The 27,762-nt window shown below is 38.6% G+C and overlaps 2 protein-coding genes across 7 annotated transcripts; both read left to right on the forward strand.

Annotated features, from left to right (window-relative positions):
• Positions 1-1,558: 1,558 nt before the first annotated feature.
• Positions 1,559-27,090, forward strand: LOC148847008 (uncharacterized). Of its 6 annotated transcripts, none has more exons than XM_088949347.1 (16): positions 1,559-1,989; positions 2,129-3,212; positions 4,850-4,979; positions 5,119-5,320; positions 17,640-17,726; positions 17,899-17,958; positions 18,046-18,132; positions 18,395-18,466; positions 18,592-18,647; positions 19,617-19,702; positions 22,912-23,002; positions 23,089-23,246; positions 23,351-23,442; positions 24,087-24,167; positions 25,867-25,940; positions 26,621-27,090. In XM_088949347.1, the coding sequence occupies exons 2-16, from the start codon at positions 2,651-2,653 to the stop codon at positions 26,694-26,696; spliced, it is 1,914 nt and encodes a 637-aa protein (XP_088805473.1). In that variant the 5' UTR covers positions 1,559-1,989; positions 2,129-2,650; the 3' UTR covers positions 26,697-27,090. The 6 variants fall into 6 exon arrangements, with proteins under 6 accessions (XP_088805473.1, XP_088805470.1, XP_088805471.1 ...); XM_088949344.1 differs by having other exon boundaries at positions 1,567-1,989; positions 2,085-3,212; positions 17,613-17,726; XM_088949345.1 differs by having other exon boundaries at positions 1,567-1,989; positions 2,085-3,212.
• Positions 6,199-8,246, forward strand: LOC148847009 (uncharacterized). The gene is made up of 2 exons (XM_088949343.1): positions 6,199-6,270; positions 6,407-8,246. Exons 1-2 carry the CDS (start codon positions 6,199-6,201, stop codon positions 8,114-8,116), a joined length of 1,782 nt encoding a protein of 593 aa, XP_088805469.1. The 3' UTR covers positions 8,117-8,246.
• Positions 27,091-27,762: the final 672 nt, after the last annotated feature.

Genomic DNA, 27,762 nt, shown 5'->3' on the forward strand with positions numbered 1-27,762 from the left:
ATTTTGCGAAGTTTCTCATATATTTACCATAAAGGTAATTCTAGCAATCTAGCCTATTACTGGGATTTTTTTTCTCCTGTTCCCATTTTGACTCGGAGTCAGGAATTTAGATGCTCTCTAGCTTCTCCTTAACTAAAATCTTACATAGTTAAGCTCTTTTATGAACCATTGCTATTTAAAGAAAACAATTGAATTAGCATTTGACTAATCTCTCTCTCTTCTCCTGATTCGGTGTCAACTTTTGGAGCAGTTTTGGACATGGTAACTGACAAGTGGTTTTTCTATATGGTTGGAATGAGAAGGTTTGCCCTGTCCGGCCTATGATACGTGGACGAAACCTGATCAGATATGAATGCAACTTCCAATATGCTTGGGATGAGGTGGTATGCTGTGATTTGTTTAAGGTGGCGATTGATATCTTAAGACTAAGAGGGGTGCTTGCAGAGAAACCTTCTCCTCCGGCCCAAGATTTTTCATTGTAATTTCATTTGTAATGGTGCAAAAGTATGAGATTGTACAAATTCTGATTTATTTTTATTTTTATTTATATATATAGTGCAAATTAAGTGAAATAGAATATAAAGCAATGCCAAATTAAACCCGAAGGAAAACTGAGTGAGAATTTACACACTGGTTTGCACTAATGAATTTACACTAGAGATCAGATTCAGACTCAGAAAGGGCAAATATTTGCCCGGGGCCACAGACAGAATGGGCCAAGATAAAGATCAGATTTTGTCACGGAAGTCTTTAGTGATGGCCCCGATAGACTTTGAGGCTGTGTTGGGTTGTAATGCAATTTTTTTTATAATAAAAATAAATCAAAATTTTCACCCAAATCATTTGCACCACTATATTTAGCATCAGTGTAAATAAATTTGCATAATTGCATTGCAACCAAATACAGCTTGAATTTAAATTTATTGACAGCTTTGAATTAGCCAATTAGGATCTGCTCCTCACACATACCTCACAGCTATATCCCACCATGTATTAAAAATATTTCTCATGAATAATAAATACAAGTATAGGAGATGTTCCTGATGTACGATCAAGATATGCTATGAGGAAGGTGTGAAGAGCAGATCCAGACTCAAAAGTTTTAGCTGTGTTACTGGGCTGTGGAAATGGCCATTTCTTTCCGTGACAATGACTGGTGTAAAGTATTATAACCAACGGATGGTGTGTCAACTGGTTTGTTCCAGTACTGATGAGGAATCGAATCCCACAACCAGCACTTTGAAAGAAATTATAAGAAAAAAAATATTATTATTGGTTTCACATCTGTTGATCAACTAAAGCATTCAGCTAATCCGATCTCACACAAAGGATTGATACGAGAATTCTGAGCTGAGACACCTCACTAAGCTTGAGGTTAGGGATGTAGGCTTAGGTGGGTCTGGGCTCGGATGATCGTTACTAGCCCAAGCCCAGCCTACCAGAAGTCGTAGGTCGTAGATCGTAGTTAATTAAATTTACGCCCCCCAAATATCAGTAGAATGACAAAAAAGCCCTAAACAATTGCCATGTTTAGACTAATAGCACGTTTGCAACAATTGACACAGTGAGGGTAATAGAAGTAAACAGAGGAGGCCATAAACGATTAGCCCTTGCTTTCAGACACATTTCTTCTTTTGTTTCCTTTTTTTTCCCTTTCAATTTTCTTCTATTCCATTCAAAGAATTGCATGATTGGGACTTTCACTGCAAATAAATGCGATTTAGTTGAAAAAATACGTCAAAAGCTTCCTCATTTTTTCTAATAAGCTCTTACACACAGGCGGAAGAGAGAGAAAAGGGGTGAATCTAAAGTCTAAACAGCCATACGACCTATTTACACCCATAGAATCACATTCGGGTTTCATTCATCTTCAATAACCAATCACAATCACAGCTTCGAGATACTGAAACCTCTACTCGGCTTCTTTCTGTTCGTATTGCGTCCTTGTTTTCAACAAAAGAGATGATTTCTCGAAAACTTCGATGACGGGTATTCTTCAGAAATATTAGTCTTTTCTTTTCCATTTCTTCTTCAATTTTTTTCGCGTTTATTGCATTCGTTCCTTAATTTCTTGCCAATTGCAGCTCTAGCAATTCCAAGCCGTTGACTTGAACTCTGGATTTTGAAGAAAGCAGGGAACTTGGTGTTGTAGCGAATGCTTGAAATGGTTGCACAACGAAGAAATCTGCAGAGTGGGTCGGCGGTTGGTTTGGAGAAGTCGAGAAGATGTGGCAATAATTAGAGGAAAGGGGTGGATTTTAGAAGGATTAGTGAGGTGGGTTCTTGTTGTTTATTAATTCTGACTCGGATTAAATAGGATACCGGAAGCAGTGGAATAAGGAGGCTTTTGCTTTCTGTGGAAAAGGAGGTACTTTTCATTAGATTGGTTAGCCCGGGAAACCGACTACTGATGGTGGGAAGGGAAGGGAGGGTTTTAAGCTATTAATCGAGTTTTTGCGATCTTAGCTGCTGATTGTGTGTTAGAATTTTGTCAGTTGGTTTGATACTGGGAGAAACTTTAGGTCGCAGATTGCTTCGAAACTCCGAATTGTTCTTTATTCTATTTTGTTGGTGCTATCCAATAATAGGAATTTGCAGTTCGTATCAAGGAATTGTTCTTTAAATACTGAGAATGGATGAGTGGTGCTGAATGTTGGTATCAAGGAGAGTTGTAGGGATGAATTCTGCAATGGATGATATCAACTTGCTACAGCAGAGACACCACTTGGTGGTCAGGGAAATAGGAGAGGAGATTGATCTGGAGATTGGGCCTGGCGACGACGATCCCTCATTTGCTAATACGCCTCTCATGGGTGTTCCACCACGAGAACCTTCTGCTGAAGAGCAGGAAGAGCATAAACAGCTCCTCATGGCTGCGCAAAACCAGAATGAAGAGCAAGAGGTTCCAAAGACACAACCAACGAAAAAGAAGAAGAAGGTGGTAAAGAGATGGAGGGAGGAATGGGCTGACACCTACAAATGGGCTTATGTTGATGTCAAAGAGGGCACTGCAAGAATATTCTGTTCTGTTTGCAGGGAATATGGGAGGAAGCACAGAAGGAACCCATATGGGAATGAAGGCAGTCGGAATATGCAGATGAGTGCACTGGAAGAGCACAACAACAGCCTGCTTCATAAAGAGGCTCTCCGGCTCCAGATGGCCTCCAAGGACAAGATTATAACCATTGCTGACAAACCTATATATGTAAAAGGTCTGTTGCTTTCTTACATCATATGTAAATAGATCTTGTAAAAGGTCTCTCAGTTAGTTGGTCATAATCATTTTTCTGATCCATCATATGCTACCTTATCATGGGGAAAGATTGTCTCCCTTGCTTTTTTTTTTTTTTTTCCACTTGATAGTTAAGCTCAACCTTGACTTAGAACTCCTTCAAAAAATAAAAAATAATGTGAATGAGTGATATCTAATCACAGAAGCCTTTATCTTATAAGGGTGTTGCTTCAAGTTTCAACACTTAACTGCACTAACTACACTAAATTGAGCCTTATTCTACTCAGAATCTCCTACACAAATCCTGCTCCACCATTAACTTCATCTAGGGTATGATATCTTCTGTTAACTTGAAGTTATAATCACAAGCATCATTATAGAGGCTGGATTTAAGGTTTGCATGCATTGAACTTGAGGCTGGTCATAACTGCTAACCTTGCGTTTAACCTAGGTATAGAATTGACTTGAGGAAGCAAGTATAGCACCTGGATTTAGGAAGTGCACAACCTCAGGAAGGATAAAAGCCTAAATTGGGGATATCAAGTGACTGGTGGCTGAACATTGGAGCTTCATCAATTTTATAATTTGGAAATACATACATGGGTTTGCCAAGGATCATATCTTAATAAATATGCCTCTTCACTCCTGTAATCATCTTTCTGCATTCGTTTTTTCTTCCTTAAGAAAAAGAAAATCAAGTAGACTGGTGGTTGAAAATTGGAGCAGCATCAATTTTATAATTTGGAAATACATACATGGGTTTGCCAAGTATCATATTTTAATAAGTTAGTCTCTTCACTCCCATAATCATCTTTCTGCATTCCTTTTTCTTCCTTAAGAAAAAGACAAAAAAAAATATTTTTCTTCAATAGATCAATTTATTGTAGGTTCATTTCTGTATTTCAGCAAACCATAGATATCTAGAATAATAATATTAATTCACCAAGAAAAGATGGCTATAGTTTTTGGAAAAACATCAAAAACTTGTGCTCAATAAAAATGAAAAAAAAAAAACATAAAAAACTTCCACTGGAAATATGACTTAGATATAGGGATATTTTGATTTTAGTTGATAAGATCCTCCTATCAAAATTGTGGGTCATTTTTACAGCTTCAACTCCCCCAACAATTATGTTACTGGATATTCATTTTTTATCAGTAACTGTTATCTTTGTTCATTATAAAAAGACATATTAATATGTACAAGCATGTTCCAAGTACTCCAAATACATAGGTTGCCTCGGCTAGCCATCTTACAAAAGTATACACAATACAAATTTACCCCTGGGGTGTTAAAGCCCAATATATTTCATTTCTATTTACTGGATATTTAAACTCATTGAATATTCACTTTTTTGCTGAGTTTATTTGTTTTATTCTCATCAGCTACCGACTATGTTAATTAGATATCTCTGCAATTTTATTTTATCCTTTTAATGTTCCTTTCACCATAATGAGAATTTCAATGTGAGATCTTGAAAGATTTTTTTTCTTATGATTTGTCAAAGTTCATGTTTTTATTAAAAAAAAAAAGTTTTTCTAGTGATGTGCTTTTCTAGAAATTTTCTTTACTCAGTTTTCTTTTATTTGCTTTGTTGGAACACATTTCTCAAACAGCTCTTATGTCTAAAACTGCTGGATCAATTGTTGAAGCTGTACTAAGAAGGGATCCTCATGAGGTTGAGTTCATACAGTCAGTACAAGAAGCTGTTCATTCTTTAGAACGAGTAATAGCAAAGAATACTCAGTGAGTTACCCTAGGAAAAGGAACTATCTTTACTTGGGTCTTTATAATTAAGTGCCAAAAAAAAAAAAGAAAAGAAAAGAAAAGAAAAAGGAAACAAGAAAGGAATTACAACTTATGAGGTGGCTCTATTATGTTTCAGTTATATCCATATTCTGGAGCGATTGTTAGAACCTGAGCGTATGATTGTATTTCGAGTGCCATGGGTTGATGATAGGGGAGAGACACATGTAAATCGAGGATTCCGTGTACAATTCAGCCAAGTCTTGGGTCCTTGCAGGGGTGGTTTGCGTTATCATCCATCCATGAACTTGAGTACTGCCAAATTTCTTGGGTTTGAACAGGTATTCTTTGCATTTACAGATCTCCAGTATCTTTGTCCTATCCCTTGTTGTTGAAGTGTCCATGTTTTGCCTCAACATATGCCATTTTAAATATTTTTTGTCCTTGTGTTTGATAGCATTGGATTGGCATGTTACATATGGATACCCCTCTGTTGGCTACTTGGATTAATTATTATAGCAGTTGTCGTTAGAAAGCTATGGTTTAGCTAGATTTTTGTAGGATGATAAAAACCAGCATTGTCTGTCATTCGTATTTAACTGAAGTTCTTTCTTCTTGTTTACAATAAATATTCAGATCTCATTGCTTCCCTCAAAATTTTTTCTGAGAATCTCTCTCTTTGATCTGGATGCGTTTATTGGGAAGAAGTTTAGCCGCCGGCAGCAGCAATAATTGGGTGTTCTCAGTTCTCATCTTATCTAATTCTAGCTAGATACAATTCTATCTTATCTATTCAGCATTCTTATCTTATCTGTTTTTAGTAGTAGGATTAGTAGGGAGTCTTATCTATTCAGTGTTCTTATCTTATCTTATTTGTTTTCAGTAGTAGGATTAGTAGGGAGTCTTATCTATTTAGTGTTCTTATCTTATCTGTTCAGTAGTATAGATTAGTAGGGAGTCTTCCTAAAAGCAGGACTCTTATCTCTTGTAATCTCCTATTTAAGGAGCTGATAATATTCAATAAAGGCATGGAAATTCTCAGTCAAGGCAGAGTAGAGGAGAGTTGGTGATCTCTTGAACAAATCACCATTAAGGTGCCAAGATAGGTTCCTCAAGAAAAGGGAGGAACAAGGGAAAACATGAGGTTTTCCCCGTGGACCGACCCGTGACGAGATCCTATTCGCGGGCCCATAACAATTTGGTATTAGAGCAAGGCGTCATGGGTGACCTTGAGCAGTTGACGACTAGGGTTCATGAATTGGAGCTCAAGATCGTGGAAAACAGCACGGAGGTGAGCGAGATTTAGGACGACGTCCGAGAATTAAGGCGCTTGATGGAGTTGTACTTTTCCAGCAAGGAACCCGGAAGGGGCTGCAACCACAATCGGCCATCGACCAGACTTGGCAGAATCGTCCGGCGAGCAGTAGGTCGTTGCCCTAGCGCAGGTTAGCAACACCCAGAATGTCCCGATTAAGCAGGAATCCGGTGTCGTCGAGGATTCCATTGACGAGAGTTCAAAGAAGAATAAGAGCAACTACTCCAAGGTCGTCATCGCTGACCTCAACGTCGACCCTCCCAAAAGCGGCGACGATGACTGTGCCTCCATCGCGCCTCCTGATTCCACCAGGAGCATTAAGGAAGAAAATTGTGGGGAGAAAAGTACCTCAGTATGTAAAGACGTTGTGGTTGATGCCACAGAAGGAGAAGCTAAACGGTTAAATAAACTAGGGAAGTGTCGTTCAAGAATTAACGAGGGCAAATGTTCTCTTGAATGTGGGCCTAATACGGATGCCGATCAACACTGTCAAGGGGCTCCAGCATCCCGTGAGGAAAAAGTCAGCAGCCTTAAAACTGGTTTGGTTCATGTTGCAAGGAAGATGCCCAAAAATGCCCATGCACATTTTATACTTGGCCTAATGTACCAGAGGTTGGGTCAGCTACAGAAGGCAGTGCCAGCATATGAAAAGGCAGCAGAAATATCACTTCGGAGCGAGGAAGAGATTGACAGGCCTGAGTTACTTTCTTTGGTTCAAATTCATCATGCACAGTGCCTCCTGCTAGGAAGTACAATTGATCATTGTGCCAATAAAGAACTCACACATGAAGAACTTGGAGAAATTATTTCTAAGTTGAAGGAGTCAGTGCAGTCAGATATTAGACAAGCATCTGTCTGGAATACACTTAGTTTATTACTTATTAGAATTGGCCGTCTACAGAGTGCTATATCGGTTTTATCGTCTTTGTTGTCTATTGCTCCTGACCACTTGGACTCCCTTGCAAATCTTGGGATTGCTTATCTTCAAAGTGGTAGCTTGGAGCTGTCAATGAAATGTTTTCAAGATTTGATTCTAAAAGATCAAAACCATCTTGCGGCCCTAATCAATTACGCATATCTTTTTTTCTGTAAATATGGTTCATTTGTTGCAGGTGTAGGGGCAAGTGCTGGTGAAGGAGCTTGTATGCCTCATGTTGCGGCTGCAAATGTTGCAAAAGAGTGTTTGTTAGCTGCAGTCAGATCGGATCCTAGGGCTGTACATATCTGGGTGAATCTTGCTAATGCATACTATTTGGCTGGTGATCATAAAAGTGCTGGAAAGTGCTTGGAGAAGGCAGCAAAACTGGAGCCTAATTGCATGTCAACTCGATATGTTGTTGCACTTCATCGTATCAAGGATGCAGAAAGGTCTCAAGATCCCATTGAACAACTTTCATGGGCTGCGAATGAAGTGGCTTCAATACTCAGAGAAGGGGACTCTACAACAATTGAGCTTCGGATAGCATGGGCAGGACTTGCCATGGTTTACAAGGCTCAACATGAAGTTGCAGCAACGTTTGAAACTGGACATAATGATTTGACGGAAGTGGAAGAGCGAGCTCTGTACACACTAAAGCAGGCAATAGAAGAGGATCCAGATGATGCAGTTCAGTGGCACCAGCTTGGCCTTCACAATCTTTGTACTCTATGGTTCAAGACATCTCAGAAGTACCTTAAGGCTGCAGTTGCCCGCGACAAAGGATGCAGCTACGCATGGTCAAATCTTGGTATCTCACTGCAGCTGTCTGAGGATGAACCCTCTTCATTGGAACCCGATCCAGGGGGCAAAATCATTCCACCTATCTTGGATTCCTTTGACTGAGTTTCAAGACACATATCCTGATTTCAAGCTTGAGGACAAGCTCTTAGTTCAAGAGGGGAGTAATGATGTGGACGCGTTTATTGGGAAGAAGTATAGCTGCCGACAGCAACAGTAATTGGGTGTTCTCAGTTCTCATCTTATCTAATTCTAGCTAGATACAGTTCTATCTTATCTATTCAACATTCTTATCTTATCTGTTTTCAGTAGTAGGATTAGTAGAGAGTCTTATCTATTCAGTGTTCTTATCTTATCTTATCTATTTTCAGTAGTAGGATTAGTAGGGAGTCTTATCTATTCAGTGTTCTTATCTTATCTGTTCAGTAGTATAGATTAGTAGGGAGTCTTCCTAAAAGCAGGACTCTTATCTCTTGTAATCTCCTATTTAAGGAGCTGATAATATTCAATAAAGGCATGGAAATTCTCAGTCAAGACAGAGTAGAGGAGAGTTGGTGATCTCTTGAACAAACCACCATTAAGGCGCCAAGATAGGTTCCTCAAGAAAAGGGAGGAATAAGGGAAGACATGAGGTTTTCCCCATGGACCAACCCGTGACGAGATCCTATTCGCGGGCCCATAACACTCTTTCTCAGACATTTAATTATTTATTTGAAAGAGAAGTTTATTAGTGAATTGAGAATGAGGGAAAGTATGAGATACTTCAAGTAATGCTATGATTTGGGAGACACTTCTGCTTGTATGGTGTTGACACATGTTGGCATGGACATAGATTTGGAAACATGTTGAGAAACGCCTGGATATGACCAGCTGTGTCTGCTAGTGGTATCAAAATAGGGATAAATGAACAAATAAATAGATAAACAAAAAAAAAAAAAACGTAGTAATCCACGTGGAAGCAAGGGAAACCCAAGTAAAACAGGGGCTGCAGGCCTGCAACTGCTATTTTCTCAGTTTTAACAAGACCTTTAAACTTGCACTACTATTACTGTCTTAGGCTCTCCTAAAAGACAGACTGGAAAGCCTCATGCTCCTCATGATCCACCCCTTCAATTAGATTTGTCATGCACAAATCCTCTCATTTGGAGCTCCTTAATGATGGGTTGTCCATTGTTGGGCCCATAAACTCATATGAGAGCCCAATTAACTTCTTCTTTGCAGCTAAAATGCACTGGACTGAGATGGGGATTTTTCTTCTGTGTTCTATCCACCATGGATTCAAATAATGATCCTTTCTGAGGCCCCAATAGATGGAAGCACTGCCCACTTCTTATTTCTAATCTCCCATAATGCTTTATCTAGTCTTATGTCCACCTCATCATTTGTTTCTTCTAACACAACTATACTTTGTTTGGCCTTTTTTAATAACATCCTTGACAATTGATTTTTTAAGCTCTCCCCTCAGGTCTCTTATGTTCCAACTTAAAATCTTCATGATAATTTTCTATGATGTCTTCCTGGTCCTTTCTTCCCTTCTCTATTGCATCTTATATTTTTTCGTCAAACATTCCCCAAGATTTCCTAATTCAGTTTTCCCTAATTTCTTTCAGTAAACCTACTTCCATCCATTCCTAGGAATTCCTCCAAGCCCATGAAACACCCCTTTTATCAACACAATTTAAACCTAGTTGATCTGCAATCAGACTTTATGTCTTTATGATACTCTTCTCTCTATTCTACCTTCCTGAGTCTGGGTAACACTGAAGCAGTCCCTTCAACTGTTGATTGTGGAGAAAGTGTGGATGAGGATGCCTGTTTGCTGGAACACAGCAACCGAAGAAGAAGAAGAAGAAGAAGAAGAAGAAGAAGAAGAAGAAGAAGAAGAGAAGAAGTTTTGAGAAAGGCAGCATACTCACTTCAGCTGGCCCTACAATCTTATATAGATGATTATAAAATAATGTTACATGAATGGGCTAGAATGCCCCTGATTAGTGATGGGACACCTAGACAAATAAAACAAATAAAACATTAAACAAGTTTAGGCCCAATAACTAAGGCCCAATAACTAAGAACTTAAGACACAAATATGACTAACATAAACACTAAAAACAGTCGAACCAGCACTCCCCCTCAAGCTAAGCATGGATGTCAGTCATGTTTAGCTTGCCAAGTAAGTCTGAGAACTTCGTTGAAGCTAGCCCTTTAGTTAACACATCTGCAATCTGCATCTCGGAAGGAGTATAAAGAATGCAAAGTTCTCCTGAAACGATTCTTTCTCTAACGAAGTGTTGGTCAATCTCAATGTGCTTCGTCCTATCATGTTGCACTGGGTTATTTGCAATGTTGATGGCAGCCTTGTTGTCACAGTACAGCCTGAGTGGACACTCGACCTTTACCCTGAGCTCAACAAGAAGGGTCCTAAGCCACAGTAGTTTAGCAACACCATGAGCCATAGCTCGATATTCAGCCTTTGCACTTGATCTAGCAACCACATTCTGTTTTTTACTTCGCCATGTAATCAGATTTCCTCCAACAAACGTGCAATACCCAGAAGTAGACTTCCTGTCGCCAACAGAGCCAGCCCAATCTGCATCAGTATATGCTTCAATTTCAATTTTATTGTGTTTTTTGAACAAAATTCCTTTTCCTGGGCAAGTCTTCAAGTACCTAAGAATTCTTTCCACTGCTCTCATATGAGGAATCTTTGGAGAGTGCATGAATTGGCTGACAACATGTACAGCATAAGCAATATCTGGTCGGGTGAGAGACAGATATATCAACTTCCCTACCAGTTTTTGGTATCTTTCTTTATCAATGTAGTCCTCTCCAACTGATTCCTGTAGATCATGGTTCTGTTCTATTGGAGTATCTGTTGGTCTACACCCCATCATACCTGTCTCCCCTAGAAGGTCAAGGACATACTTCCGCTGACATATATAGATGCCTTCTTGTGACCTAGCAACTTCAATTCCAAGGAAGTATCTTAGATGGCCCAAGTCTTTGATCTCAAACTCAAAAGCCAAGAACTCCTTTAATCTTTATATCTCTTCCAGATCATCCTTTATAATCACCATATCATCCACATAGACGATGAGTACCGTAAGTCAGCTATTCTGTTTCCTTATGAACAAAGTATGATCTACACCACTTTGAGTGTATCATACTCTCTTCATGGCCCCACAAAGTCTCTCAAACCAAGCCCGAGGAGACTGCTTAAGGCCATATAATGCTTTCCTTAGTTTACATACTTTCCCATCAAAGCCGTAACCTGGTGGAGGATCCATGAATACCTCTTCACGTAGATCACCATTTAGAAAAGCGTTCTTCACATCCAACTGATGTAGCTCCCATGAGAAATTTGCAGCTAATGACAATAAAACCCGGATTGTGTTGAGCTTCGCGACTGGAGCAGAGGTATCTTTGTAGTCAATCCCTTCCTTTCGAGTAAACCCCTTTGCCACAAGTCTGGCCTTGTATCTTTCAATGGACCCGTCCTCCCTATGCTTTACAGTGAACACCCACTTGCATCCCATAGTGCTCTTGGATCAGACATTGCCTCTGAGTACCTAGTAGGAGCATGCACGGAGGAGAGAGCAGACACAAAGGAATAATAACGAGGAGATGAACGTGAGTAAGAAACAAATTCAGCAATGGGGTGTCAGATAGTACAAGAACGGGTAGACTTACGAAGAGCAATAGGGATATCCAAATCAGAAGTATGAGTGATAGGATTACTTGGAGCTGCTGAGGCAGATTGATCCTAGTCTGATTGACTGCTGCCATGAGTTAGAGGGTCTTTTTTCCTTCTGTTGTAGGTGATTCTTATATCTTTTTGTTGCTTACTGGTGTCCTCAATTACATCTGCAGCATCAAGAGTGGTAATAGGTGCAATGGGAGCCTCACTAGGTTCACTCGGGATGCTACAACTAGGAGGATAAGGAGGAGAAGATGGAAGGCCCGAAGCAGAAAGAGGCACAAAAAAGGAGGGGAAAGAAGAATCCTCTTCCATCCCACTAGTCTCCCCCTAAAGAAGATTCTGGGAAGAATGAAAATAGGAGTGAGACTCAAAAAATACCACATCTTTTGTGACGTATTTCTTCTTGGTGGCGGGATCATAACACTTGTAACCTTTCTGTGTAGGAGAGTACCCAAGAAAGATTCCTTTCGTAGCCCTAGGATCCAACTTAGTCTTCTTTGGATCCTTTACATGTATAAAACATACACAACCAAAGACACTAGGTGGAAGAGGAAAGTCAGGAAGATTAGGGCAAAGGACAGAGAAAGGAGTTTTCATACCCAACACCTTGGATGGCATCCAATTTATCAGATATGATGCGGTAAGGATTGCTTGAGACCGGTAGTACTTGGGAACCTTGTGCTGAAATAATAAAGCTCGAGCGGTCTCTAATAAGTGTCTATTTTTGTGCTCAGCAACCCCATTCTATTGAGGGGTACTAGCACAAGATGACTGATGTAGCATGTCAGCATCTTCCATGAACAGGTTCAAGAATCTTTCAAAATATTCAACAACATTGTTTGAACGGAATTGCTTAATCTTCTTGTCAAATTGAGTTTCAATCATTTTACAAAATGCCATGGTTATCCGTGGCACTTCATCACGTCCTTTTAACAAGTAGATCCATGTGCATCGTGAGTAGTGATTAATAAAACTGATAAAGTAACGAAAGCCATTCACAGAAATAAGGGGTGAAGGGTCCCAAACATCAGAATGGACCAAATCAAAAGGAGCTTGAATTTCATTACTAGAAATTGGATAAAGAGTTCTACATTGTTTTGACAACTGACACACTTCACAAACTAAACTTTGACTCGAAATACCCTTGAATAATTCAGGAAACAGCCCTTGCAATGATGAAAAAGGTAAATGACCCAGCCTAGCATGCCACGAGTGTAACCTAGCTATTGACTCCTCATTATTCTGACTACCGGTAGCAGATGATTGTAAGACCGAACTTATGTCTGCATCAAAATAGTAGAGACCTCCACACTCATGATGGCTCCCAATTGATCTCTTCGTCAATCTGTCCTGAAAGACACAATGAGTAGGAAAGAAAGTTACACTATAGTTTAAATTCTTGGTAAGATTCGAAACAGATAAGAGATTGGAAGTAAGATTTGGAACATGTAGAACAGATTTAAGAGAGAGGTTTTTGCTTAGTTTAAATTCTTCTGGGGCTTCTTGTCTTTCCTTAACGCAGCTGGTTTCAGATGAGGATAAAGAACCCAACAAATCTCTTTTACAGCACTTAAGATGCCTCTTGTCTGAATGCTTGCTCCCCTTTTGGTTTGAAGAAATCAGGGCCGAATGTTCAACAGGCTGTTCAGCTGGCTGTATTTGAGTGTCAACTTGCATCTCTTTCCTCCTAACCTCTTCATTCCTTACTAGATAATAGACATGGTGTAAATCTGGCATTTCATCCCTTCCCAGAATTTGAAACCTTATGCTCTCATACATTGGGTCTAAACCAGCCAAGAACTTAAAGGCTCTACCCTCTTCAATTTGTTTGTCATGCCTCTCATTGTCTTTTGTATTCTCCCAATCAAGAATAAGATGATGATCAAGTTCTTCCCATAGTCCTTCTAGGGTTGCAAAATACGTTGCAACTGTCATATCTCCTTGTCTCAATGCAGCAATCTCTTGGTTCAGCCTATAAATTCTGACATTGTTCTTTCTCTGTCCATAAGTTTTAGAGACTTTCTCCCAAATCTTAGCAGCAGTAGGAAAGTGTTGATCAGTCCTGACCACTCTTGGAGTCATCGAAGCAAGCAGCCAGGACATAACAGTAGCATTTTCCTTACGCCATACTGCATACTCCGCACTACCCACTACAAGTTCTTTCTTCTGTCCATCTAAATAACCCGTAAGTTCCCGGGAAGTAATGAAGAGCATGGCTGAAACAGACCATTCTCTGAAGTTATATTCATCCAACAATACACTGGTGATTTGCAAGCTGTGCAGATTTGGATTTTCCAGATTAGGAGACCTCCCACCAGTTCTATTATCCCCAGAAGACACTTCTCCCGATATTGAAGACATCTCCTTCCTTTTACAGTGATCACAATTGAAAACTCAGTACAAAGAACACTATTTCAGACTTACCGAAGCTGTTGCAGGTCTGAGAACCCCTTGTAACAGGTCTGAAACCAAGAACAATCCGCCTCTGTATTGTGCTGAACTCTTCTGGACTAGACTGGGCTTTGATTTCTGCTGTCGTAGACTGGGATCACCCTTGCGATCTGTACTAGGACTGTCGAAGTCAGTCCTTCCACCTAGATCTGTTCCACACAGATCTCTCTTAGCAGCCGAATGGCTACTACCTGCTGCAAGGTGTCTAGTAGGGCATCGATTTCTGGAACAAACTCCCCTTGGGCCCTACAACCAAGGGAAACCTTAGATACAGACCTTGCTGTGTTCTACGGTCAGCCCTAGGGTTTCTTCACAGCAACCAAGATAAGAGAGAGAGAGAGAGCAAAAAAAGAATAGAGAAGAGCAGAGAAAGGTGGCGGCTGTAACCAAACAGACGGATTAGTGCTCTGATACCATGTTTGCTGGAACACAGCAGCCGAAGAAGAAGAAGAAGAAGAAGAAGAAGAGAAGAAGTTTTGAGAAAGGCGGCATACTCACTTCAGCCGGCCCTACAATCTTATATAGATGATTATAAAATAATGTTACATGAATGGACTAGAATGCCCCTGATTAGTGATGGGACACCTAGACAAATAAAGCAAATAAAACATTAAACAAGTTTAGGCCCAATAACTAAGAACTTAAGACACAAATATGACTAACATAAACACTAAAAACAGCCGAACCAACAATGCCAACTGATGGGGAAGGCCAAAACTAGACTCTGCAAAACTTGACACTGGAGGTGGAGCGCAAGCAAGAGAACTATAAGAGGAGTGCAGGGAGAAAATACATAGTGGTTAGGTTTTTCATGGGAATTGTCTCAGGTATGATAGACAGGTTGGGAGTAGCAGGGATTCTTATCTTGCTTTCCTTACAGAATCTTACCAGGTTCTCATCTTGCTGGAAGTCTGAGAGTGTTCTTGTTTTGAGAAAAGGTAACTGTGAGTCAGAATATTTTTTCAAAGGATCAGCACATTCTGTCTTGCAACAGGATTTCCCATTAAGGATCAGGGTTGGCCTGCTGAATGGAACTCCCAAATGAAGTTCCTTCTCTGGCTGTGTAATAGCTTTCAGTGTAATCATCTGATATTTCTTCACCCTTCAATCCTGTGTATAGGTCTTCCTCAGGTCTGTTTGTGGTCTGGGTGCCCAACAACAATCCAAGGTGACATTGACTTGATTCTTTTATGGTGTTTCCATGGAAATGCTAAGTAGCTAGGAGAGGTGGGAGCTGGACTCTGATACCTTTCTTAGTTTGTGAGGAGTCAGGATATTCCACTAGACATCAAGGCATCAAAAAGGACCTGTGGTCATCTGAGCATTTGTCTACATCACGTATTGTGGGTATAGGTTTGCCCCTACCTGTTGTTCTCTCAACCTGATCCACTGCCCCAGCATACCTAATTTGATTTGCTTCTTGACTTAATGGCATTTACTTCAATGACATCTATAACCTCTTCCATTTGACTTTAATTTGTTTTTCACATTATGAAGTTTGCCAAATGCCAACAAATCATCTTTTCCTGCACAGCCAAATCAGTTTTCAGATCTGGACTCACTTTCTCAACAGCCTAAATGTAAGCCGGGTCTTTTCGAGATCAGTGCTGGAAGCCCTTCACTGTTGGCAGTGACAGAATCTGCCTCCTCATTGCAAGACATCTTGGTTCTTATCCCAGCAGCCACCCTCTGGTGTATTTGGATGGAGAGAAACAACATGATGTTCAACAGTAAAGCTTCTCAATTGGATGAAATCTGTTGAAACATCTCTGGTAAAGGCATTTCTTGGGAAAATTTTGCTACTTATCATACTGATTAACTTTTTCTACTTAGTATACTTTTGCTGTCTGAAATTGCCTATGCTTGTACAGAATCTCAAAGGGCTGTTCCATCTTTTGATCAGCTAATACAAATTTACCTTACCTTTTTCTCAAAAAAAAAAGTTTGCCACTTCTGATTGATTCCATCTAGTGGTTTACCCTTTACCCTCCTATTTTTAAATTTCATTCCCTTTTTTTTTATAGGAAATGGTAAATTTCATTCCTTTTTACTAGGGCAGTTATAGTAATCTATTATCTTATTAGCTTGAATGGAGGACTTTCTGGCTTCCAATCTTCTCATTGAGTCCTTCTAGATCTGTGTGCCATTTCTGATTGATTCCATCTATTGGCTTACCATTTACCTCCTATTTTTAAATACCCTTCCTTCTTGCTGGGGTTTTTATAGTAATATGTTATGTTCTTAGCTTGAATGGAGAACTTTCTGGCTTCCAATCTTCTCTTCGGGTCCTTCTAGATCTGCATTTGGAATGTCCCTTCTCTGAGTACAGCCCTTGATGTCACCATATGGAATGACACCAATGGGAGCCAAGTTCATTTCTTGAGTTGCTGAGTTGGACTCACTCATCTTCTCCAGGGACAGGGTAAGATAAGACCAGGCACTGCATTTTAGTGAAGGAATGGATATAGGAACTACTTGAGTATATCTAGCTTTTGTTATCAATCTGGCAGCTTGCTCAAGTTTCTTGTGTCTTGCTACCATTCTCCAATCCCCTGCATGAGTGGCCAACAGAGGTGAAGAGTCTCCCACTGTTATTCAGGATATAGCTGGTGCTGCTCTCCATTTGGGGAAAGGAAGAGTTGTTAAAGCCAAAGCCAGGATTTGCATGGTTTTGAGAGTTTCCAACTTTGTAGTGAGCTCTCCCTACTAAAGGCCTAAATTAACAATTTCCTAGGTATCTTCAGGTTTGCATATGCATGCAGATTTTGACTGCCACACCCAACTATCTAGGTGATTGATTCTTCCTCTATTGTTTACTCTTATCTGGACGATTGAATGCTTATTTTGTTGAGAAATCTTTTATATTTGTATTACTGTATCTCCATCCTTGATCACTTACTATGGGAAGGATAAAAACCATCTGATTTTGTTGGAAAATAGAGAAACTCTTGACCAGAATCATTTTCCTATCTCAGTTATGGTTAGAGGTATCTGATTTCATTTTACATAGATACCTTTCCTCTATACATGAAAGAGTCAACCTTTGTTAACTATGGTTGGACTATCAGATTGCATGCATAATGGTAAATATTTTCCCATTATAAATCTGGGAGTTGGGGAAACCAAATATTTAAAAATGGCTACACACACATAGAACTTAGGCTGTTAGATGGCCACCTAACCCATTACTTGCTTAAAAGTTGTGGCAGTTGAGAAAATCATGGAAATCGAGGTTTCATCTTTGTTGATGGACAACCACTAAGTACTCTTTCTTCTTATCTATCAAAAAAAAGTACTCTTTCTTGAGAAAGTTGTCAATACTTTATTTCATTATTTTTTCAAAGCCAAGGACAGCCTTATTTATCCTCATCCCATATTAGTCATGATAAAATACTTGGTGGCATTTGGGAGTTCTTCAACAGGTGTCTTTTAGATGAGAACTGACTTGACTAGACCTTATATTTTCACATTTCTCCACAGACTTTAAAGAATGCTTTGTCGCCATACAAGCTTGGAGGGGCAGGTGGAGGAAGTGATTTTGACCCAAAGGGGAAAAGTGAAAATGAGGTACTCTTTATTTTATTATTACTATATTAGTATTTTTGTTTTTGTGGAATGTGGATTTATCTGTTCTATGTAGTATGAGTCACTTCATTTTGCAGTAGGTTCTTTCTAAAGGTAAATCTTTCTGGAGGCTGTGAAGATGGTTCTCCTAATGTATTCTAAACTCATTTTGCAGATTATGCGCTTTTGCCAAAGTTATATGGATGAATTATATCGATATTTGGGTCCAGATCAGGTAGCAATGACAACATTGATACTGCTTAATTTGTTTCAGGACCCTAAATGTCTTGAAATGTCATTTTATTGATGATGTGGAATACAGGATTTACCTGCAGAAGACATGGGGGTTGGTCCTCGGGAGATGGGTTACCTCTTTGGACAATATAGACGTCTAGCCGGTCATTTTCAGGTATTCAAAACACTTTATGAAGCTTGAATGCTAGAAGCAATCATTCTAGTTTTCAGGAGATGAGTGTATATTTTCTTCCCTTTACAAAGAGGTAATATCAATATTTGGTTTTCATAGATGCATGGTCATGAATGCCCGTGAATCACCATTTCCATAAAATGTCTGCTATTACTTTGCTTATATTTTTATTGCTGATATTGTTGACACAAGTAAATTTGGGATCATGTCTTTGGGATTTCATATATATGCTTTACTTATGCAGGGAAGTTTTACAGGGCCAAGGATCTTCTGGTCTGGTTCTAGTCTTAGAACTGAAGCTACTGGCTATGGACTGGTGAAATATCTGCCCAGATGAAGCATTTCTTATTCATTTTCCTAGTCATTTTTGTTTGTATAAATGATAAACAGTTTTTAGGATTATTTGTTAGCTATCTCACAAAATTTCTGTGTAATCTACAGGTTTTTTTTGCCCAGATTATGCTTGCAGAAATGAATAAAGAACTGAAAGGATTAAGGTTTTCAGCTTGACTTTGGAAGCTCATATTTAAGAAAGATTGCAGAATACTTAAATTTCCATGCTCTGTTACAGACTTGTTCTTCCTCTGGTTAATTGATTGGTTGGATGATCTTTTCAAATCTTATATGGCTCTTTTCTTTTTTTTATTCTTTTTTCAAGACTAAAAGTATTACCAAAAGCAAAAATTGTCTTGGTTTCTGCTAAAAAAATTATGGTTTTTCTGGCTAAAGAATCCAAAAGGATTGGTATGGATGATGTGCTTACAGAGTAGAGAGTAGTGGAATGTTTGTTGATGATTGTCTCATGATCTTGGGTCCCCCTCCCATCCATGACAACATAAAACTTATCATTGATGGCTGTTCATTGGGAAGTAGGCATGTCCAGTATAGGAAGTGTGAGATACAATGGCCATGCTCCTACATGATCTTGAGCCCAATGGTTATTGCAAGGGCCTAGAGCTTTTTCAGAGTCATGGTTTCTTGAGAACTGTGGTTAAAGGGAATTCTTATGTATTAATCCTCCATTTTAGGAGCACCAAGGATTATGTGGTGCTCTTAGAGAAACGCTTTCCTTGTGTTGGCTTTTGAACATTTCGTTCTTTATTGTCCTGAGGCTATGTAATGCTTTGGATCTTTCATTGCTGAATATGTTGTTAATATGGTGGCATTGTTTTGTAGGAAGGGTTTTGGTGTAACAATTCCCTTATTAGACATTAACCTTTTGTCTTTCTCCTTAGTGGGGTTGTGCTTCTTTTTATTTCTCTACTAATAAAGATTCTCCATTATTGATAAATTCAAAAGGAGAGAAAATATATTGATACATGATTTTAATATCTTTATTATTTCAATCTTTGTTTTTTTTTTCATGAAAATTTCAATGCCATGTCTTTTAATATAGTTTCTGTCATCTGTATTTTTCCTTTTTCATGTAGGAAATGTGTTCACTGATGCTTTGTATTTACCTCCAGGTGTGTTGTAAGTGGCTGTGGAAAGATTGCAATGCATGTCTTGGAGAAGCTTCTTGCTTATGGTGCTGTGCCCATCACAGTATCAGGTAATCTCTAGATTTCATCACTTTTAAATTCATTATGATGGATGTCTTGCTTGAGAACTTCTGCCTCTTACTAAAATGTAACTTGGAGATTAAATAGTGAGAAAAGCACACTCTGTAAAAGTCAAACAGTTAGAAGATATTTGGAGGAGTATACAGCTTTCAAAGAAAAAATTCCCTTCCCTACGCTCTCTCTTTGCACAAAATGAACTTGTTTCAATTATGTAAGCTTTTTTGAAAAAGGTTTTAGTTTGAGACTTTGCAATAAGAGGACCGAGAAACTCAAACTTTGGATGCCCTCTCTTTTCTTGAGTTGTTGCATAATTAGTTTATCCTGTTAAAGCTACATGGGGAGGTCCAATTTCACTCAAGATCAGGGACTTCTGCTGGGAGGTTTATCTTGATAGAATCAATTATGTTGAGATGCTTCAGAGGAGAAGGCCCTTTTGGTATCTCTCTCCCCAAGGGGAGGGGAACCGGACGCATTTCTGGCATGAAACAAGCGTGGAGATATCTTTGATTTTGGCCTTCCTGATGTTACTAAGATTAGCTGAAGTCTCAAGGCCCTTATCCAGGAACCTTATGAAGTGATAGTAAATGAAGTATTCTGGGTACCTTGGTTTTGTTGCCATGTAAATGCTTGGGAAGCAGATGTATTAGCTGAGTTCCTTGCTTGGCTGCAGAACATCCTTGCAATGGGTGAGGACAGAAGAATATGGAAAATTGACCTGGAAAGTTGCTGCTTTGCTAACTCATTCTTTACAGAATTATTATGTCCACTGTGGTCTTCGTTTCCTTGGGGTTGGATTTGGAAGCAAATGCCTCAGCCAAATTTTCATACAAGGCTTGGGCACATTTACCATATTGTGCATTTTCATACAAGGCTTGGACACATGTTACTAGGAGTTTGAGTACTTTAGTGCATGATTTTCGAACTTTGACTCAGACAGTCGGACCATTCGGCCCAGAAACTGTCCAGTCAATCGGTTCCATTTCTCCCTGAACGGGAATCTTGCCAAAAAACCGTTGACTTGGTCAGTGATCCACTGACCTCAGAAGTTGAACCATCACCCGTTTGACTCAGACAATGGTTTTGACTGTTTTTTATTTTTATTATTTTTACTTTTTATTTTTTTTTTAAATTGCTATAGGTCATCCGTTCGGACTGGACGGTTGAACCACTGACCTGGAAACCGGTGGCCAAAGCGGTTCCGGTTCCAAGTGGGTTTTTAAAACATCGCTTTAGAGTACCATTGGGCTATATATGGGTTATTGCAGCTTTAATGCAATCAGAAGTTGTTTTTGGCAATGTTCTAAAAACCATAATTGTATTGTAAATTGTAGAGAAGGTTGAATTGAAGTATTGAACTGAATCATGAATTATATTATAAATCATAACATTTTTCTATTTATAGAAATTTGTCAAAAATTAAAAACATAATCACTTAAAGCCATATGTGTACATTAATAAATAGGGATTTACTGCCTTTATTGATCAGTAACTCAGAATTTTTATTATATCAGAAGAATAGTTACAATTACAATATTCCAACATATCAAGCTAGATGACACCTAGCCCATATACATCATTCATACAAGGGGGCACAAAACAACCCAAGGATCCCCTTGTTTGGCTAAGGTATCATACCCATTTGCTGATTATTTAACCAATCTGAAGGTAACCTCCATTTCTCTTGCAAGGGTATACTGCTTATACACTAGAATGTAAGATATAATTAAGCTTGACTTAAAAGTTGAGTAATACACAAAAGGCCAAAATATTTCTTATTCTAGTAAGGATTTTAAAGAAGTGCCCCCTTGAAATTTATCAAAAAAATAAAATAAAATAAGTGCCCCTTGAAAAAGAAAAACATTAGAAAAACAAAGGAATGAAGCACATGAATCGCATAAATCATGAGTTTCATGTATCAAATTGTAAGATTTTTTAAGAAAAAAAGATTCAGACATAAGATTTGAGTCAAAACCCCTTGGATTCATGTTCTGTCATGAATTATGTTGTAAATTGGAAGATTTTGACAACTCCAGGCCCGTTTAGGAGAGCTGAGCTGAAAATGACTGACTGATATCCAATTTGGGATCTCCACCAAACATACCTTAAATGCTGTCTGTGTGGGGCCCACTTTGGAAAGCCAGAATCTGCTGCACTTCAGCCCTCCCAAACGGGCACTTTTTAGTTGAAATTGACTTATAGTGAGTCTAGAAGTAGAGTATTTGTAATTGAATTATTAGAAGTATGGAATGAATAAATTTTTATTTGGTTTTACATGCATATAAGTTTTCCTCTGTTTCTTTCTCTCCTCTTATTTTGTATATCTCCTCTTTCCCTCTATTTTTTCTCTTTCTTTTTGTTCTACTAAGAGTAATATCTGATATCTTCTCTTAAAGCACCAGTCCTTTGTTTTTTCTTTATTTGATGGTTAACAGTTAACTTTTATTAACTATGAGATAAAAAAATTGATTTGTACATAAATGCCAAAACACCCAAACATGTAGTCTAGCATAGCTACCTATCCCTTCTTTCTAATTACAGCTTATCAAGTTATAAGTATCCCCAAATCATTTGAGCCCTATCCACCCCATGTCCCCAACTGCCACTAGAAAATTTTGCAGCAAAAAATCTAATTATACAGAAGCTTTTCTTCTAGTTTTCAGAATTCAAATATTTGCCAAAATCCATCATTTCACCTATCTTTCCGTATCTGAAATATGATGCTTTCTTTCCCATCATTCTATCATTCTCAGCCCACTGCTGCTGACCCAATAGAAGCGGTTCCACTTAGGAAAATGTAATCACATGATAAAAAATATTAGTGATGTAGGAGTAGGACCACCTTGGCAACGAACAGCCTTTCTTTGAGGACAGGTTAGGTTCTTATGGTGGATGGGTGGGGTATGCTAACTAGTATGAGCAATTTTCATCCTCTCCAGAAGTAATTCTTAAACAAGTGAAAATATAACATCTGCTTGGACGCTCATTTTCCTATTTCTGTTCTTATTCTTCTTTTCTTTTTGTATGCAATGAGGCAGCTTTAATGATTTTAAGCTTGATTTCTCTGGCCTGTGCCTCTTGGAAGCAGAAAAGCCAGTATCATCATAGAATTTCATACTATTTAACTTAATTAAAGATGCATAAAGAAATTGAGTTGATCACATGCCAATGGAATTCAATATCCTCTATTATATATATCCAGATTCCAAGGGTTACTTAGTGGATGAAGATGGATTTGATTATGTGAAGATATCACTTTTAAGGGACATCAAAGCTCATCAGAGAAGTTTGAGGTTTCATTTCTTCTTTTATCTCTCATCTACCGTTGCAAATTTTTTGAAAGTTTGCTATGTGTATTTATAATTCTTTCCATTTACAGAGATTATTCAAAGACCTATGCTCGATCTAAGTACTACGATGAGGCAAAACCTTGGAATGAAAGGTATGATGTTGCATTTCCTTGTGCAGCACAAAATGAAATCGATCAATCGGATGCTGTGAATTTGGTTAATTCAGGCTGTCGTATACTAATAGAAGGTAGTAGCTCTCACTATGATGCCTTGTGCCTCCTGGAGCTTTTGTTTCATGACCTAAATTTAGTCTTTGCTTGTACTAATCATATACTAACTTTTGATTTCTAGGTTCAAATATGCCTTGTACCCCAGAAGCAATTGATGTGCTGAGGAAAGCTAATGTTCTGGTTGCCCCAGCGAAGGCTGCTGGTGCTGGAGGGGTACATTTAACTACTCATTTTCAATTTCAAACCGTGGAATTGAGAAAACATGTCTTGTTTGCAAAAGTAGGAAAAAGGAACTTCAATAGTCTGGAAACAAGTTGCCATATCAATGGATCACACTTTCTATCTATTTTTCTTACCTTTTGCTGACACAGTATCTGGGACCCACTTCTGAGAATGAAAACAGACAATAAAGAAAAAATGGACTTTTACCATTTACAGGTTGTGAAAGTAGTGAAAACACATTAATTGCTTGGGTCCCATTTTCTTGAGAAACCCACCAAGGAAATGACCACATACGCAAACACCTCCTCAGGCTTCTTCCCTGAATGACCTAACCAGAAATCCCTCTGCAAAAAAAAAATTATGAGAAGCCCTAAAAGGGCCATTATCCAATGTTTGTCCAAGCTATCTAGGGTCATGGGAGGGATGGACTGAATATGGAAGTTACCTTTGGCATTTTTTACAGTGTCCACTCTCAGGCTCAAGCCTAAAATCTCACTTGTCAGCAAGAGATTTTGCTATTGCATCAGGCAATGGTCTCTTTTATGAAAACCCTGAATCTATTTACTTATAAGTTCATTGCCAATGATGACTTTGTTTTTAACAGGTATATCACCTCGGGTCTTACTTCTCTGCAGGTTGCTGCTGGAGAACTTGAATTAAATCATGAATGTAACTTGATGCACTGGTCTCCTGAGGACTTTGAAACTAAATTACAGGTATGGACCATAATAACTTATCTTTAATAATCATTTCCTTGGTGCAAAATTGAAAATGGCTGGTTGGAAATTCTTGCATTATTATTATTGTTAATCGTGACCAACATGCAATCACATCTTGGCTTATTGGTAGGAAGTGAGCGAAGAATTTATTTAGTACATTTCCCATTTTTATTTCAAAATTCAACATTTGAAGTTTTTGATAAACAGTGATTCCAAGGCTGGCATCACTTCTTTTTATGGTTAATAACCAAAAAAGCTTATTAATTACTTTTCTGTTCTGTAAACTTTTATTAATGATAAGAATGTACAAAACTTAACTAATGCATCTGCATATGTTTGAACAAAGGTTTTCCATTACCTTCATAGATTCTACAGTTCCTGAATTCCTATCCATCCAAATACTCTGACGTACTACATGAGAAACCATAACCGCATTGATTTATCCATTTCATTATAAGGGGTGATCATTTCTAGCCCATTTCCAGGCTTGGGCCTAGATTTTGTGTCCAGGCCTGGCCTGGGCCCAAGCCTACATCAGACCCAAAAATTTGTGGCCTGGCCCTGGCCCAGCCCAGAATACTCATAAGCTTAATGACCCATTACTACTATAGGTCTTCTTGCAAGGATTGGCAAATTAGTAGAAATGGACAAAACAGAGAAAATAATACTAAGAAGCAAGCTGAGAAATTATTAAATGAAGCTAACATTAAAGAATCTGATGAACTCTACCAGTATTCCAGTACAAAAGAAGGTGAAAACAATATGCAAACTATTAAGGATGAGAGAGATGGAAAATGAGACCTAGATCATGTTAGATGCATCGAAAGTGGAGATCAAACGATTCTTGTAAAGAATGAGCAGATTAATAAAAAGCATATCAAGAGCTCACATTTTAAAGGCCTTAGGAAATATATGGAGAGCTGCAAACATAGAAATGGTTATTGAATAAAATATTCAAAAGTTAAAGAAGCCCTAAGAAAGATAAAGGTAGGAAATGCTCTAGGACCGGATAGTATTCCAATCAAAGTTTTAAGGTGCATTGGTGGATGAGTTAATTATGGTTGACTAACTTGTTTAACATGATTTTTTAAAACAGATAAAGAACCATATGAATTGAGGAGTACAATGGCCCCTATATATATATAGCGAAGGGTGATATGCAAAATTGTACAAATTATTGTGGTATTAAGATTATGAGACATAAAATGTAACTTGGGAGAGGTTGATTGAGCAGTGATTAAGACATGAAACTAGTGTCTCAATTCTGTTGCGCATCCAAAAAACAAAACAAAACTACTGTCTTAGAGAACCAATTTGGCTTCATGTTACGAGATCAATAGGAATATGTGTGTATTGATATCATTAGGAATATGTATGTAAAAGCAGTAACCGATGTGAGAAGAATTGATAGAGAGGCGAGAGAGATTCTAGTCACAATGGGATTACATCAAAGATTGACACTTAGCCCTTATCTTCTTGCATTGGCTCTGGATGAACAAACTTGGCATCTACATAAAGGTGCAACTTAGATTGGGTTGGATTGACCTTTTAATTTGTGTTTTTGCTTGAACCTATGAGGTGCCTCTCCACTTGGCATTTGTAGGAGAATTGACAATATTATGCTATTACCATCCTTTTGATTCATGAAGAAAATATTCGTGGGCAGAAATATTCATCTTTGTTCCTTTTCTGGCAGGATGTCATGAAACAGACATACCAGAAAGCCATCAAAGCAGCAACAGACTTCGGGTATCAGAAAGAATCTCCTGAGTAAGTGTTTGTACTACTACTAATGACTTCATATGCCCATCTTTCCATGTCTCACTGTTTATTTCATTTCCATATAGACATTTATGTTTCAGAATATACACTGACATGGTTACTTGCCATTGGGTGCTTTGAGGAGATTTACTGGGTCAAAAAATCAGCACCACTTCCCTTCCCCATGGGTATCTAAAATGCATTGTTTTGCCACCCTATGACCGCACTTTTTTGTTGATCTTTAACCCAAATTACTTATCCATTTGCTATATACTTGCTTAGGTGGTGTTTGTCCTCTAATGTGTTACGGACTAGAAGCACGTCTTTCAAGTTAAATACCTATCTCCCAGTCCAAAAGAGTTTTTTTTCTTTTCAATAATTCCAACATATAGGGACCATTACTTAGTGTGATGGTAAAATCTTGGGTCAGCAAGCATGAGAACATGGATTTGAATCTGATAACGGCCACTTTGTGCAAAAAAATGCCAAAGGTTAAAACTGTATCCAGTCTGCCCTTCCCAAGACCCCAGATAGTTGGATCCGACATTGGTAATGGCCCTCCATTAATTCCAACATAAGTTGGCTTCAACTAGTTCATCCTCAAATTTTGGCTTCCTGCTGGTTTAAGAAGACACTAAGTTGCAACTTAAATATCTGTTTTTTCTTCTGTTCTTTTCCATACTTGGCAGGGCTTTGGTGCATGGTGCAACAATTGCTGCTTTCCTAACACTTGCTCAAGGCATGACCGATCAAGGCTGTGTATAGAAGCCATGGATATTGTTCAATCAATGTGCATGCTCGTCAAGATGTGTGCATGCTGCATCTATAACCAGATAATTGAGGACCATCAGCTATCATTGGATCCTTTGGCGTTTGTGTATCTCAACTTTACATGTATTTTTTTATGGCTGATGACATGAAAGACTTGGCGATGTACACGTGAAAGCTTCTTCCTCTGATCCTCTTGTAACATAATTCTTCTGTTATATAAAAGTCTTAGAACTAATTTGTGGAATACAGGAAAAGTTAGTAGTGGCAGCAGCAAAGGATCTTCAAATATCATTGCTGGGAAGCTTTTGTATTCTACCTCCACTATGCACATTGCAGCTTTGTGAAGAACCTGAAAATGATTGAATTGAAATATGATTTTTCTAGTATCTATGTCATGTAGAGACCATTACATGGTGCAATTGTAAAATCTTGGGCTGGAAAGGAAGGTTGGTTCAAGTCTGAGAAAATCCTATGTCAGTCTGTCTGTCCCCGTCTGTCAGGAAACCAGGAGGCCAGGGCCAACATTGGGTAATGGCCCTTTTTCTGTCTCCATGTTGAGACCGAACATTGATTCAGTATATTTGGAATCAATGTTCAAAATATCGATACATATCGTGCCGGTGGCTTCCTGATATGCCCCTACAGGGGTTGTATTGGGTCAGACCATGGTTCAGAGAATCTATACTGCATGGCATATCAACGTCAACCAGCCAACAAGGCTTCGAAATAAAATGATTTTCGGTATCACACTGTATCGTATAAACCTGGGGGTTCACTAGAATAGCACAAAGAGCATTATATATCCATAAGACCATAACCTCAGGCTGAGGACAGATGGGAAAAATAAGTTAACCGCAGCTCTTCTACTTTGGAACCACCATTGAGCTTCTCCTTGGGGGTCGTCGTTTAAGTGCAGACACTGGCATTAGCCTGAAAATTAATTAATATATAGTTTTGGTGATACTGATAAGGCATTGTTTGTTTGCAGTGTAATTTCATTTTGCACCAATGCAAAAGTATGGAAGTGCAAATGAGTTGAGCACAAATTTAAGTTTTATTT

This window comes from Nelumbo lutea, chromosome 6 (genome assembly GCF_056320005.1).
Source record: "Nelumbo lutea isolate HS-2025 chromosome 6, American lotus-T2T, whole genome shotgun sequence".
Classification (NCBI taxonomy): domain Eukaryota; kingdom Viridiplantae; phylum Streptophyta; class Magnoliopsida; order Proteales; family Nelumbonaceae; genus Nelumbo; species Nelumbo lutea.

Excerpts from the sequence above, each read along its gene's own strand:
- LOC148847009 (XM_088949343.1), top strand. The coding sequence starts at position 6,199 with ATGGGTGACCTTGAGCAGTTGACGACTAGGGTTCATGAATTGGAGCTC. Across the intron at positions 6,271-6,406 it reads TCGTGGAAAACAGCACGGAG|GTCGTTGCCCTAGCGCAGGT; the intron begins GTGAGCGAGATT and ends GGCGAGCAGTAG.
- LOC148847008 (XM_088949344.1), top strand. The coding sequence starts at position 2,651 with ATGTTGGTATCAAGGAGAGTTGTAGGGATGAATTCTGCAATGGATGAT. Across the intron at positions 19,703-22,911 it reads TGTGCCCATCACAGTATCAG|ATTCCAAGGGTTACTTAGTG; the intron begins GTAATCTCTAGA and ends ATATATATCCAG. Across the intron at positions 23,247-23,350 it reads CTGTCGTATACTAATAGAAG|GTTCAAATATGCCTTGTACC; the intron begins GTAGTAGCTCTC and ends TTTGATTTCTAG.